Source organism: Pristis pectinata, chromosome 30 (assembly GCF_009764475.1).
Source record: "Pristis pectinata isolate sPriPec2 chromosome 30, sPriPec2.1.pri, whole genome shotgun sequence".
Lineage (NCBI taxonomy): Eukaryota > Metazoa > Chordata > Chondrichthyes > Rhinopristiformes > Pristidae > Pristis > Pristis pectinata.
Genome location: NC_067434.1, coordinates 7917300 through 7930982, shown reverse-complemented (window position 1 = coordinate 7930982; position 13683 = coordinate 7917300). Strand labels below are relative to the sequence as shown.

General features: G+C 42.6%; 1 protein-coding gene across 1 annotated transcript in view; it reads right to left on the bottom strand.

The window, feature by feature from the left end:
- The window catches only part of sec31b (SEC31 homolog B, COPII coat complex component), an 80636-nt gene extending 69057 nt beyond the window's left edge, over positions 1–11579 (bottom strand). Inside the window, exons 1-5 of the mRNA XM_052041587.1 lie at positions 11477–11579; positions 8967–9059; positions 7153–7276; positions 3115–3301; positions 1529–1624 (exon numbers count right to left, since the gene is read on the bottom strand). Of these exons, the coding sequence (XP_051897547.1) occupies positions 1529–1624; positions 3115–3301; positions 7153–7276; positions 8967–9045 (486 nt within the window). The 5' untranslated portion in view covers positions 9046–9059; positions 11477–11579. The remainder of the gene's footprint in view (positions 1–1528; positions 1625–3114; positions 3302–7152; positions 7277–8966; positions 9060–11476) is intronic.
- Positions 11580–13683: the final 2104 nt, after the last annotated feature.

The following is a 13683-nucleotide window of genomic DNA, read 5'->3' as shown; positions in this document are numbered from 1 at the left end:
AATGACAAGATGAATTCATGGGCCCATGTAAGCCACAAAGTTAATTAATTAATGGTAGAGAGGTGAGGCAAAGAAGTTACATTTAAAAGTGCAAGAACTAAAAGCTCTTGTCTCCTCTCACCAGGACCGTCAGAAGCACAATGTAAACTCTGCATCTGCTGATTCATGTTATGCCACTAAACCAAACTACCCAGTACTATGGATCCTGAGAACCAAGCAGGGAAAGTCAAACACATTCAGACAATAAATACACTTCAGGATAACCCACATTCATTAGCTGTTGAGAACAGAGCAGATTCACAAGTTCATTATGGACAAAAGGGACAGCAGAGGGTGCCACACACCCATTATGATAAACCATAGAACCATACAGCACAAAAAAGGCCCTTCGGCCCACCATGTTGTGCCGTCCATCAAACCACCCTCACGCTATCTAACCCTTTCCTCCCGCATATCCCTCTATCTCACATTCCTCCATATGCCTATCCGACAAACTCTTGAACCTGTCCAATGTATCTGCCTCCACCACCACCCCAGGCAGTGCATTCCACGCACCAACCACTCCCTGGGTGAAAAACCTCCCCCTGACATCTCCCCTGAACCTCCCACCCATAACCTTAAAGCCATGCTCTCTCGTCTTGAACATTGGTGCCCTGGGAAGGAGGCACTGGCTGTCTACTCTATCTATTCCTCTCAATATTTTATATACCTCTATCATGTCTCCTCTCATCCTCCTCCTTTCCAGTGAATGAAGCCCTAGCACCTTAAGCCCTTCCTCATATTCCATACGCTCTAATCCAGGCAGCATCCTGGTAAATCTCCTCTGCACCCTCTCCAACGCCTCCACATCCTTCCTATAATGTGGCGATCAGAACTGAACAAAGTACTCTAAGTGTGGTCTAACTAGAGGAAAGAAACATAGATGTTGCTGTACATAAAGACACACATTAAATGACACTGTGAAGAAAGATACAGAATAAAGGAAAGGGCAGAAAAGAGAATAGACAAAGAAGCACACAAAAAAGAGGAATACTGTACAGTTAATTTGGCAGATCCTTACATTATCAAACTGCAAAATTCTCAATTCAAATCTTACCTCTCTTTGCTGTAGATGGATAGATAGAAAAAAAGAGAGCAAAAGAATGGTGTTATTTACATTGCAATAAAAGATGAAGTAAATCATTTTTATATGGTGTCCAAATATGTAGAGTTTGGAAAAATACTGCAGTTTCTACTGGTACCAAGGACAATTTAAACACTTTTCAATGTATATTAAAAAAATTCATTCACTACACTATTCAAAATAGGGTACCAGTAAAATTGTCATTCTAATTGTGCTGTTGATATACTCAAAAAAGAAAGTCTAAAATATTGTTACCTGTGAACAGGAATTGGCACTTGAATAAGTCAATACCCTATATCCTCCCTCCTGTGAATTAGGGCACTTCTGTCTAGCAATTATCTTGACAACTATCAGAGACACAGATATGATGTGCACTATACATCATTGCTGATGATTGCAACATACCTGGGATTTTGCTCCTGGTGTCATTGGTGTACTGAAGTTATTTAAATCCCAAATATATATCTCAGAATCATTAGCTCCAGAAGCCATGAGGTTGCTCTAAAAAAAAGTGATAAAAATTCAAAAATCAAACCCAACATTTCATAATACAAGAACAGGATTAAGCCATTCAGTCCCTGAGTCTGTTCTGATTTTCTATCTTATCAGGATTGATCTTTAGTCATCCTAGTTCCATATCCCTTAATGCCCCTACCCTACAATTATCCATTAATTTAAGTGTTTAATTTTGTTAAGTTGTCCTCGTCACAGTCACTACAGTAATTTTTCCTTGGTGCATTAGTTCCAGCTTTCCACCTGGTATGAAATTCTTGCTGACATCACACTTGACTGGCAAGCTTTACTTTCTAGGTTACACCCCCTTGTTGTTGACTCCCTCACCACAGGAAATAGCTTCTCTCTACTTAACCTATCAAATCCTGTAATCATCTTAAATAGTACAAAGGGATATAACCTAGGCTGTGCAACCTGTCCTTCAAATTAAGCCCTTCCAATGCCAATATATTCTCTGTGCACCATCCAGAACTGAATGAATGCTTCACATATGGCCCCAGCCAGAGTGATCTGATCAGAACTGAACTATCAAAATCTAATTGGTGAGAGAGGAGGGAACACTTCTGAGCAACTTTATCGGCCAGATCTGTTATACTTTTTTCCATGAATTTCTTTGCTAAATTCATTAAATTCATTAAATCCATGTCAATGTTAAAGTCAGAAGTACCAACTAACCTGACAAACCTAATCATCCCACATTTGACGTGGATAATTACAGTGCAGAGTTCCCCTGCCTCCCAAAACTCTGTTGCTGTTTATTGCTAGATTACAAATTTCCTTTAGACAACCGAACCTCTTGAAAGCCATATTTTAACTCTCTGCCATGTTTGTATAACAGGGTGAACAATTAATACCAAATCCCAATATAGAGTTTGCTGGAGGATATTTGGGATGGTGTCAAAAAATATAATGCAGGAACATTCTGCACAGGTTAAAACCACTTGAACAGATTTCTATCTAGAGATACCGTTAGCACAACTTAAGTGATGTCACATTTCCCACAAACTGCATTGACTATTTAAAAATAAAGCATCAGTAATTCTTAATATTCTTAACAATATGCCCTTCAAATTATTATCCACCAAATCATTGTGAATGCAGGAAGAGGAAAGAGGCAGGAATCTACCAATTTTTGAAAGTATATATTTTGTACTTTTTGTTTGCTAGTAGCCATTACCCTCCTAATAGAAGCAGCATGCTGGCCAATTGAAAACTGAAGACCCTCACAAGCCTTTGGATCATAAAGGTGTATTTTTCTTTAAAGCTTACTTTTACAATTAGCACAATATTTTACTTCATGATAAATGGATATTGCACAAAAAATGCCATAGAGTAGTAGACTATAAACATGGTAGATTATTTTTTGCACAAAATAGAAGTTCATGCTTTTTTATAAAATGAAAAATATAAAGGCGGGTAGTATTATGATTCACTGGTGAAGGTGCTTTTAACTGTAAGCAAGACCACCGTTTCAATACCTGGAAGGGATTAAAATCCAACCCTCGGACGGGTCCCCCATGTTTCTCACTCTGGCCAATGATGGGATCTTTCCCAGCTGTAAGAATCTGTTCTGCGCTATAAAGGGTGATGGTCCCTGTGTCCCCTCCAGCCGCTATGATTCCATCAGAACTTGTGCCATGGTTACTCCAGATAAGTTTGTGAAATCTGTAACATTTAGCACACACCAAAAAAACTTTTAAACCACGTTAATCCTCATATAACATTAACATTCAATGATTTGGGGAACAGTTTCTTCCCTTCTGCCATTAGATTTCTGAACGGTCCATGAACACCACTTCATTACTCCTTTTTTTTGTTGCACTATTTATTTTGTAATTTAATTTTCATGCCTTTGCACTGTACTGCAAAACAACAAATCTCACATCACATAAGTCAGTGATAATAAACCTGATTCTGATACAAGTCACCCTGCCACTTCTTCTGCTGAGGTTATATAAAGAATAATGGTGGTGGTTCTGTTTTGTTATTTCATCCCAATCAGGCTACACAATGAGAGTTCCTCCAATAAATAATCTGCTGGAGGAACTCAGCGGGTTGAGCAACATCTGGGAGGGATGGGGGGGGAGAATGAATTGTTGATATTTTGGGTCACAACCCTGCAGCAGGGATGAGAGTGGAGAGGAGAGATGGGAAGTGGTGAGACAGGAGCTTAAAGTGATTGGTGGACAGAGGAGGGATGAAGGATGATTGGCAGGTTCAGCTAAGTAGGGATGGGGTAGAGCAGGGAGACAGAGGTAGGTGGATGATGGATGGAGGTAGGAAAAAAAAAGAGGCACTTGGAGCCAGGTGGGTGAAAGGGAGGGTGAAGATGGAGACAGCTGCTGAAGAGTAGTAAGCAGGAACATAAAGACTACCAGTGATGGAATCTGATAAGGGAGGTGATAATGGGAACCATTAGGGGAGAGGTGTATGGCACATGGAACTGGAGGGGGGTGCAGGCGACAGAAATGTGAGGACTGTGGGGAGGGGAGGGGAGGGGAGGGGAGGGGAGGGGAGGGGAAGGGGAAGGGAGGGGAGGGGAGGGGAGGGGAGGGGAGGGGAGGGTTACCTTAAACTGGAAAACTCAAGTGTTCATGCCACAGGGTTTTCGACAGAATATTACATGGGAAAACTAAATGGGCTAAAGACTGATAAGTCTCCTGAACCAGATGAGGTGCATCCCTGGGTTCTGAAGGAGGTGGCTTTAGAGATAGCGGAGGCATTGGTGATAATTTGCCAGGAATCGATAGACTCCGGCATGGTTCCGGAGGACTGGAGGGTCGCAAATGTAGTTCCGCTGTATAAGAAAGGTGGGAGGCAGCATAAAGGAAATTACGGACCTATTAGTCTGACATCAGTGGTGGGAAAGTTATTGGGATCGATCCTCAAGGATGAGGTTATGGAATACCTAGAGGTGCAAGGCAAGATAGGTCCTAGCCAACATGGTTTTGTGAAGGGAAGATCCTGCCTGACCAACCGATTGGAGTTTTTTGAAGAAATCACAGGTAGGGTGGATAAGGGAGAGGCGGTAGATGTTGTGTATTTAGACTTTCAAAAGGCCTTCCTCAAGGTGCCACATAAGAGACTGATTAATAAGATGAGAGGTCATGGAATTACAGGTAGGATAACAGAATGGGTGGAGCATTGGCTGGTTAGCAGGAAGCAAAGGGTGGGAATAAAAGGGTCTTGTTCTGGTTGGCTACCGGTTACTAGTGGTGTTCCGCAGGGGTCGGTGTTGGGGCCGCTTCTTTTTACCTTGTACATTAACGATTTGGATGATGGAGTAAGTGGTTTAGTGGCTAAGTTTGCGGATGACACCAAGATAGGCGGAGGAGTAGAGAGTATTGAGGAGACAGGAAGGTTGCAGAGAGACCTAGACAGTTTAGGAGAATGGCAGATGAGATTCAATGTTGAGAAATGTGCAGTTGTACACTTTGGAAACAGAAATAAACGGGCAGATTATTATCTAGAAGGAGAGGAAATTCAAAATACAGAAGTACAAAGGGACTTGGGGGTACTCGTGCAGGATACCTTAAAGGTTAACCACCAGGTCGGATCGGTGGTAAAGAAAGCGAATGCAATGCTGGCATTCATTTCGAGAGGTATAGTGTATAAAAGTAAGAAAGTGTTGATGAGGCTCTACGGGGCACTAGTGAGGCCTCATTTGGAATACTGTGCACAGTTTTGGGCCCCATATCTTAGGAAAGATGTGCTGATGTTGGAAAGGGTTCAGAGTAGATTTACGAGGATGATTCCCAGAATGAAAGGGCTTACGTATGATGAGCGTTTGTCAGCTCTTGGACTGTAATCACTGGAGTACAGAAGAATGAGAGGGGACCTCATAGAGACATTTAAAATGTTGAAAGGACTGGACAGAGTAGATGTGGTCAAGCTGTTTCCCTTGGTGGGCGAGTCCAGGACCAGAGGGCACAATCTTAGAATTAGAGGGTACAGGTTTAACACAGAGATGAGGAGAAATTTCTTCAGCCAGAGGGTGGTGAATTTGTGGAATTCCTTGCCACGTACAGCAGTGGAGGCCAGATCACTGGAGGCGTTTAAGGAAGAGATAGATATCTAAATAGTTAGGGTATCAAGGGATATGGAGATAAGGCCAGAAATTGGGGTTAGAATAGTGTCCCCCACCCCCCCCCCCCCCCCCCCAAATTTCTCATTTCTTTTTCTTTTTTCCCTTTTTGGAGCAGACTTGATGGGCCGAATGGCCTACTCCTGCTCCCTTGTCTTGTGATCTATGAGGTGTTGTTCATCTAGTTTGCCTTGGGTCTCATCCTGGCAGTGGAGAAGGCCAAGGATGGATAAATCAGTGTGGAAATGGCAAGAGTAATTGAAGTGGCATGCAACTGAGATCTTGGGATTGCCATTGCGGACAGAGTGTAGGTGCTCTGCAACTCAGTTGCCAGTCTGTGCTTGGTCTCAACGTTAGGGGAGGCTATATTGGGAGAACCAAATGCAGTAGACAAGGTTGGAGGAGGTGCATGTGAATCTCTGCCTCACCTGGAAGGACTGTTTAGGTCCCTGGATGGTGGTGAGGGAGGTGATATAAGAACTAGTGTTGCAAATCCTTCTGTTTCAGGGGAAAATGCCAAGAGTAAGGGAGGGATGAGCGGACCAGGGAGTCAAGGAGGGAGTGGTCCTTGCGGGATGTGGAAAGGGGTGGTGGTGGTGGGATCTTGTTGCAGCTGGTGGAAATGACAAAGCATAACGTGCTGGATGCGGTGGCTAGTAGGGTGAAAAGTGAGGACTAGGGGTACTCTATTTCTGTTCTGTCTGGAGGGAGGTGGGGTGAGAGCAGAGGTCTGAGCAACAGAGGAGATCCATCAACCACAGTAGAAGGGAAGCCACATTTCCTGAAAAAAAAAGGACACTTCAAATGTTCTGGAATGGAAGGCCTCATCTTGAGAGCAGATGCAGCGGAAAAGGAGAAACAGTGAAAGGGAGGGAATCTTTACAAGATACAGGGTGGGAAGAGGTTTAGTCAAGGTAGCTGTGGGAGTCAGTGGGTTTATAGTAAATGTCAGTGGATATTTTGTCTACTAAAACGGAGACAGAGATCTAGAAAAGGGAGACAGGTGTCAGAATTGGTCCATGTGAATTTGAGAGCAGGGTGAAAGTTAGTGGCAAAGGTGATAAAAATTGATGAGTTCATCATGGGTGCAAGCAGCACGCACCACGGATGCAGTCGGCGACGTAACAGAGAAGGTATGGAAAACGGACAGTTCCAAGTAGCCAACGGGTTCCTCCCAATCTGTCTTTCACCCTTTTTATTGAACAAAGGAACAACTAGCCTTTTTTGAGCAGGAGACTGAATGTGAACCTCTGTTATTTCAGTGTATAGGAAAGAATGTAATCCAATAGTCAAAATATTCCAACAGGAAAAATGATGAACACATTCAAACAGCCAAGTTCTATTACGAACAAGTGCCATTTGCCCAGGAATTCTCTTCTGTAATTTGTGGATTATATAAATGCCACATTGGGTACGTATACCACATACTCACCTGGTGGTAGCAGGTAGACAGCCCTGCAACTTTACATCCAATGATGGGTCTGAAAAATCCAGCTCATAGATCTCCAATGCTGCATTTGTACTGAAGGTAGCATCCAACTGTTGTGCTGAGGTACCTATAGTGTAAAAGATGATAGTGGAACTTGCACTTCAATAATAATTGAAAGATTTAAGCAATTCATCCAATGCAGTGACATTATTTGACTATTTAAACTAATTTTCTAAAGCTACCCATTGGTCCATGACCATTGTATGAACAATTTGGATAGCAAATAAGGATTTGGAAATGTAACATCTATGGGCAAGGAAACAGCAAAGATAAAGAACTCCAGTTTTGTAGAAATTCAGTGCACTGAAGTCACTTACTATATGGACAGGGATCATGAACCAACCAACCAACCAATGACTTTTTCTGAATGCCCTTATAACTGTGTTACTGCATGCTGTGGTGAATGTATACAGCTGTGCTGCTAAGTACTGGATTAAGTGTTCAATGCCATAACCATCAATCTTGAGCTGTACGTCCTGTAACACTGTGTTACAGAAGATGGGCCAAGAAAATTATGTTAATGTTATTGGGCTGGAAGCATACAAGTGTGCTGCCAGATGGGGGATTAGCTTTGTAACACAGTCACCATTATAAATGTTGATTATTATGTTGCTGAAAATGAGCAATACTGAATCCACTCCAGAGGTGAGAACACATTATCAAGGGCTGACTGTTCAGGATATTACAACTGGAGTGTTGTATTGTCAAAGCTGCCATTTTTCAGATGTGATGTCAAATTTTGTTTAGTAACTCTCCCGTGAGGTGCATCAGGTTGTTTTATTATGTTACAGGCTTTATGCAAATACAGTTGGTTGTTGTTGAAATATTAAACCAAGACCCAACCTGGCTTCTCAAGTGGAGGATACCATTGCACTACTCAAAGAGCAGACAGCCTTCCCAGTCACTTGGCTAATATTTATCCTTCTACCATCACCACAAACAAGTCTCCTAGCCACTGTAATTGGATGAGACCTCTCCATGAAGAAATTGGCTGCAGATTTCCCAACGCTACAAGGACTGTACTTGAAAAAGTACTTATTTGGCTATAAGATACTCAGGGATATTAGATGTAAAGTGCTCAGAGAGAGCCACTAAGTTCACACTTGCTCTTTTTATCTTTTAGTAAGATATCATTGAAATTCCAATCCATCAGATATGCCCTGATCTTGCTTGCTTCAACAAAGAGAAGTTCTGCTGTGTGGTTAAAAAAAAAATCAGCAGACTCTTATATCACACTTTTGAACATGTACACACACCAAAACCATTATTTGGTCAAGTAATTCATTGCAGCACAGACAGAGAGTAGTTCAATGAATGCTATGGTTTGCCAGTGTTGTCAGAGGACAATGTACATTGTTCTCTGCACTAATGCTCAATCAAGTTACTCAGGAATGTACAATGCACAAATACCATTAAAAGCTACTTAGAGAATTAAAATGTCATACTTATGCAGCAGTAGTGTTTGCCTGATATTGAGGTTCAGGCGTTTTTGGAGAAGCAGAACGTATCCTATCTTGATTTAGTTAATTTTAACCAACACCGAGCGACTACAATGACTAAGATTCAGCATTAACACATTTCAATTACTGAAAGACACATTTAGAAGTTACGATTATGTATATTTACAAAAAAAATGTACCCTCAATATAAACAAAATTGTTTATAAGAATAGCACCAATTCCAAAATGGAAACAATTTATTAGAACTTTACATTGTGGGATACTACTTTTGTGATTTGATGGATTTTCTGCAGTTACCTGTGGCCAAATAAAGGGGATGATGTGAAGCAGGACTCCAGGACTGAACAGCTGTCCTCTCAATCTCTTTTAGTTTCATCTTACCTTATTAACCTGAAAACAAAAAAAAAATTGCCCAATATCAGATAGTGCACAATGTTCTCATTGTCATCCACCATTAGAAGCTGATGTAGTGTAGCTAGATCTTCTGTTGATCTCTTGTGATCATCCCATGATCACGTCCAGATGTTAAATTTTGAAGAATGAGTTCCTTGAGATGATAACACTTCTCAGCTTTTTAGCAGCTATTGACTCACTGTGCTACAAGGAAACCTGGGACCAGAGCATCAATTGTGCAAACCTAAGTCTGTACAAACATAAATTCACAAATAAGTGGACACCCAAGACCTATAAATAAACTTATATAACAAAAACATATAAATAAAACTTTGAAACCACGGACAAATTAACTGCAATAGGCACAAACTGCTGGAAATCTGAAATAAAAACAGAAGATGCTAGAAATCACGGTAGTGTAATGCTACAGTGCCAGCGAGTTGTATGTTCTCCCCGTGACTGTGTGGGTTTCCTCCAGGTGCTCCAGTTTCCTCCCACATTCCAAAGACGTACGGGTTAGGGAAGTCGGTGGGGCATGCTATGTTGGCGCCGGAAGCGTGGCGACACTTGCGGGCTGCCCCCAGAACACTCTACACAAAAAGACGCATTTCACTGTGTTTTGATGTACATGTGACTAATAAAGATACCTTATCTTATCTAAATACTCAGATCAGGCAGCAGCTGTGAGAGTTATGTTTCAGGTTAATGATTTTTCATCAAAACAAGGATAAGAGTTAAAGCTGCTTTAATTTGCAGAGAAGGGGTGGTGAAAACAGGGGATTTCTCTGCTAAGGTGGAGTGGTGCCAGCTGAGAGGTGGTGGTGAAAGTTTGTTAATTACTGATGGATCTGGAGAAGAATAACACAGAATGAAGTAGGACTGAGGAAAGAGACAAAAAATGATGCTGCAACAGTGAGATACAAAACATTACAGCTGGAAATCTGAAATAAACAGAATGCTAGAAATACCCAGCAAGTCAGGCAGCATCGGTGGAGAGAAAAACTGAGTGAATGTTACAATTTGATGACCTTTCATCAGAAGTAGATAGCTCTGACACAAAATTTTGAATTCACTATCAAGTCCCAAGGGCTGCATTGTATCTAGATGGAAGGTGTCTCTCAAATTTAGCTTGGCCTCATTGGAACAGTGTAAAAGGTCAAAAACAGGTGTCAGAGTGGAAATTAAAAGAAGAACTAAAATGAAAGGCAATTGGAAGTGCCTTCCATTTACATCTCTTCCTGACAGACTAATTATCTGTGATCAATGAGCCTTCAGTAGTCCCTCTCAGCTGAAACCACCACCTTTGTAACATCCAGTCTCTCAGCCTCCAGCTTGGCACAGACATCACTAACTCTTCTCCGCAACTTACAACATTTGATTTCTAATTTAACCTCATTTTGATAAAAAGTTATCTATCGAAATAGTAACTGTTTTCCCCCCCACCTGACCTGCTGAGTAGTTTGAATATTTTGTATTTATATCATGTAGCAAACTTGGACATAATTTGCAGAGCTGTACAATTGGAAATGGCATAAAATGACCATTTTGGAATAGATCTGGCAATAATTGCTGGCCCAGATGCAAAGGGAACTCCAGATTTTAATTTGAGTTACATTGTAGCACCTCACCCGAGAAGCAATTTTTTTGGGAGGGGGAGGGGGGGGGGAGAGGGGACTGTGACAGGAGAGATTGAGGGACCAGTATAGTGACAAGGGGACCTGGATGGTGAGACAGGAGTTGGGGAAAGTAAGCTGGAGGGACCAGGATGGGGCAATGTATTAGAGGGACTGGGACAGGAGAAATGTCAGAGAGTACAGGACAAAGGTGAAGTGGGTGAGGGCAGAGGGGGCGAAGGGTGATGAGAGTTTGGCCAGACTAAGTTCGGGGCTGGAAGAGATTGGCTGCGGGAATCCAAGAGATTTATTCAAATATTTTAACTCGGCATTCTAAAACTAAGATATCAAAAGCCATGCAGGATAGGATGGGCCGTTAGCTGAAGGAAGCATTTGATGAGTCAGAACACAGGCGACAGTGATTCGGAAAGCTGAAGTTTATGAAAGGGCGGGGAATACGAGCTCGGCTACGGGACTAGTGAAGATGGCCAAGTTGTCGGTGTGGGAGATTTCCCAAGTCGCTGGGGAAAGGGGAGCCTGCAAACTGTTGCCTCCTGTGGCTGAGGAAGGGGAGTGGGGAACGGGTGTGGGAGTGGGGCAGGGTGCATGGCGGTGACGGGTGAAGCACCAACAGCTCCCTCCACACTCCCGTGCTGTCACACGGCAGGCAGCAGCCTCGGGGCCTGCGGAGGGACCCAGGCCTACCGCCCTCCCGCTGCCGCGCACTCCTGGTTCGCAGCCACCGTGCAACGCAGCACGGCCAGCCTGTCGGGGCCCCTCCCCATGCGGACTGCCGCTTACCGTCGGGACACTGGCTGCGCTCCACTAACCGCAGGACCACCCGCTCCCTCACGCCGTGTCGCCGCAACGTGGCAACTGCGCCGGCGCGCAACCTCCGCTCCCGCGTTGGCACGTAACCGGCCGGTGGGCGGGGCGACCGTGAAGAGTCCGGCGCTGGGACCGCGCGGCCGCCCTGTGCTCAGGGACCCAGTGCCATCAATATACTCGATCCTTCATCCCTCTCCCTTCACCTCATCTGGAAGCAACTGACTATTTTTAGAATGGAAAACAGAAAATGCTGCAAGTACTCAGCAAGTCATGCACTGTCGATAGAGAGAGAAACGTCAACGTTATAGTTTGAAGACTTTCTATGAAAAATAAGAAAAGTTAAACATCCAGTATACTTTAACCTGCAGAAAAAGGGGAGGAATAGAGAGAGCAAAAGGATTGCCTGTAGGGTGGACACCAAGAGAGGCCTGATGACACAAATTGGGTGATGATGGTTTGTTAATTGTAGCTAAACTCTTTGTGGGTGTAAGGAGGAGGGGATGAACGAGAAGAGAAGACAAAACCACAAAGAGAGAACGTTGGAGACAGTGTTCAGGCTAAAGACAGACAGATTAGAGAGGAAATGGAATAGGGAGTTCAAACAACAAGTAACAGGCTAGGGATCATCTTTCTGGACTGAACAAATTTGTTTTGCAAGTGGACACCCAGCCTTAATTTGTTTTTTTATATTGTTGAGGAGACCACCTTATGAACACTAACTGTTTACTTGATACTCCTTGCGATAAAGACCAACATTTAACTGGTCTTCCTAATTACTTGCAGTGCATTCATGCTGACTTTTTATACTCATGCACTGGGACCCCTGGATACCTTTGTACCACAACATTTTGTAATCTTGTTTAAATAATAATTTGCTATTTGATTCCTTCATCCAAAGTGAATAACCTTACATTTTCCCTTCATCATATTCCCATCTGCCAACTGTTTGCCCACTTACTTCACCTACCTATATTCCTTTACAAGGTTTTTATGTCCCCGCCCACAATTTGCTAACCCAATTATTTTTGTATCATTGACGAATCTAATTAAAGGACATGGCCCTTCGTGCAAGTTATTAATATGGATTATTAATAACGGCACTGATCCCTGTGGCATCCAACTACATTGAAACTCTTATAATCCGCAATCTGACTGTTCAGAAATCTCAATGGTTTGGCATCTTGGCTCACTAGGTGATGTTTGCTGCACTCCCCTTGCACTCACTGGGTTCCCTTGCTTCACTCTCACTTGGCAAGGCTCCAATTCACATGCTCCCTGCCCATTCACCCAGACCCCAGTTCCTGCACTCCACATCCATTTGCCAGGGCCCTGAGTCCCATGCTCCCCATACATTCACCAAGGCCTTGGTTACCACAGTCCCTTTCAACTCATGTGGATCTGCTGGCCATGCTCCCTTGAAACTTACTTGGTTCTGTTTCCCACACTCCCTTTAAACTTACCTGGTTCACAGAAAATATATTATTCTACTTTTAAAAGTGAATTAGAAGTATGTTAGAGTATTAATTGTATAATATCTGACAGGCTGGAAAATCTGCTAATCTGGCACCATCAAAGTCCCAAGCATGCTGATTGTGAGTTTTATTGTAGTTATTGTTTGCCAATCCAAAAGTTACCCATTTAACCCAATTCTGTTTTCCATGAGTTGGTCATCCCTATTGATGCCAATATATTACTTCCAACCCAGTGAGCTCTTGCCTTGTACAGTAACTTCTTATATGTCAACTTATCAAAAGTTTCCTTAAATACAATGGTTCCTCTTCATCTACCCTGTTCGCTAAATCCCCAAAGAACTCCAGCAAATTTGTTAAACACAATAACCCTTTCATTAAACCACCTTGATTCTGCTTTTAATTTTCTTAATGTGCTGTTTATTACTTCCTTAATAATAGATTCCAGCATTTTACAATGACAATTGTTAGGCTAACAGGCTATAGTTTCCCACTTTCTGTATCCCTTTTCTTGAATTGCAGTGTCATATTTACTACTTTCCAATCCTCTGGGATTTCTTCAGAATCTAGAAAATTTTAATAGATTATAATCAGAACACCTAAAACCTTCTGCACTTTCACCACATGTGCACTGCAAATTCAGAAGATGCAACATCTGCCCTTATCCCTCTTTCCTTGCAAATATTCCTTCCAGATAAAGCAGTGATTCAC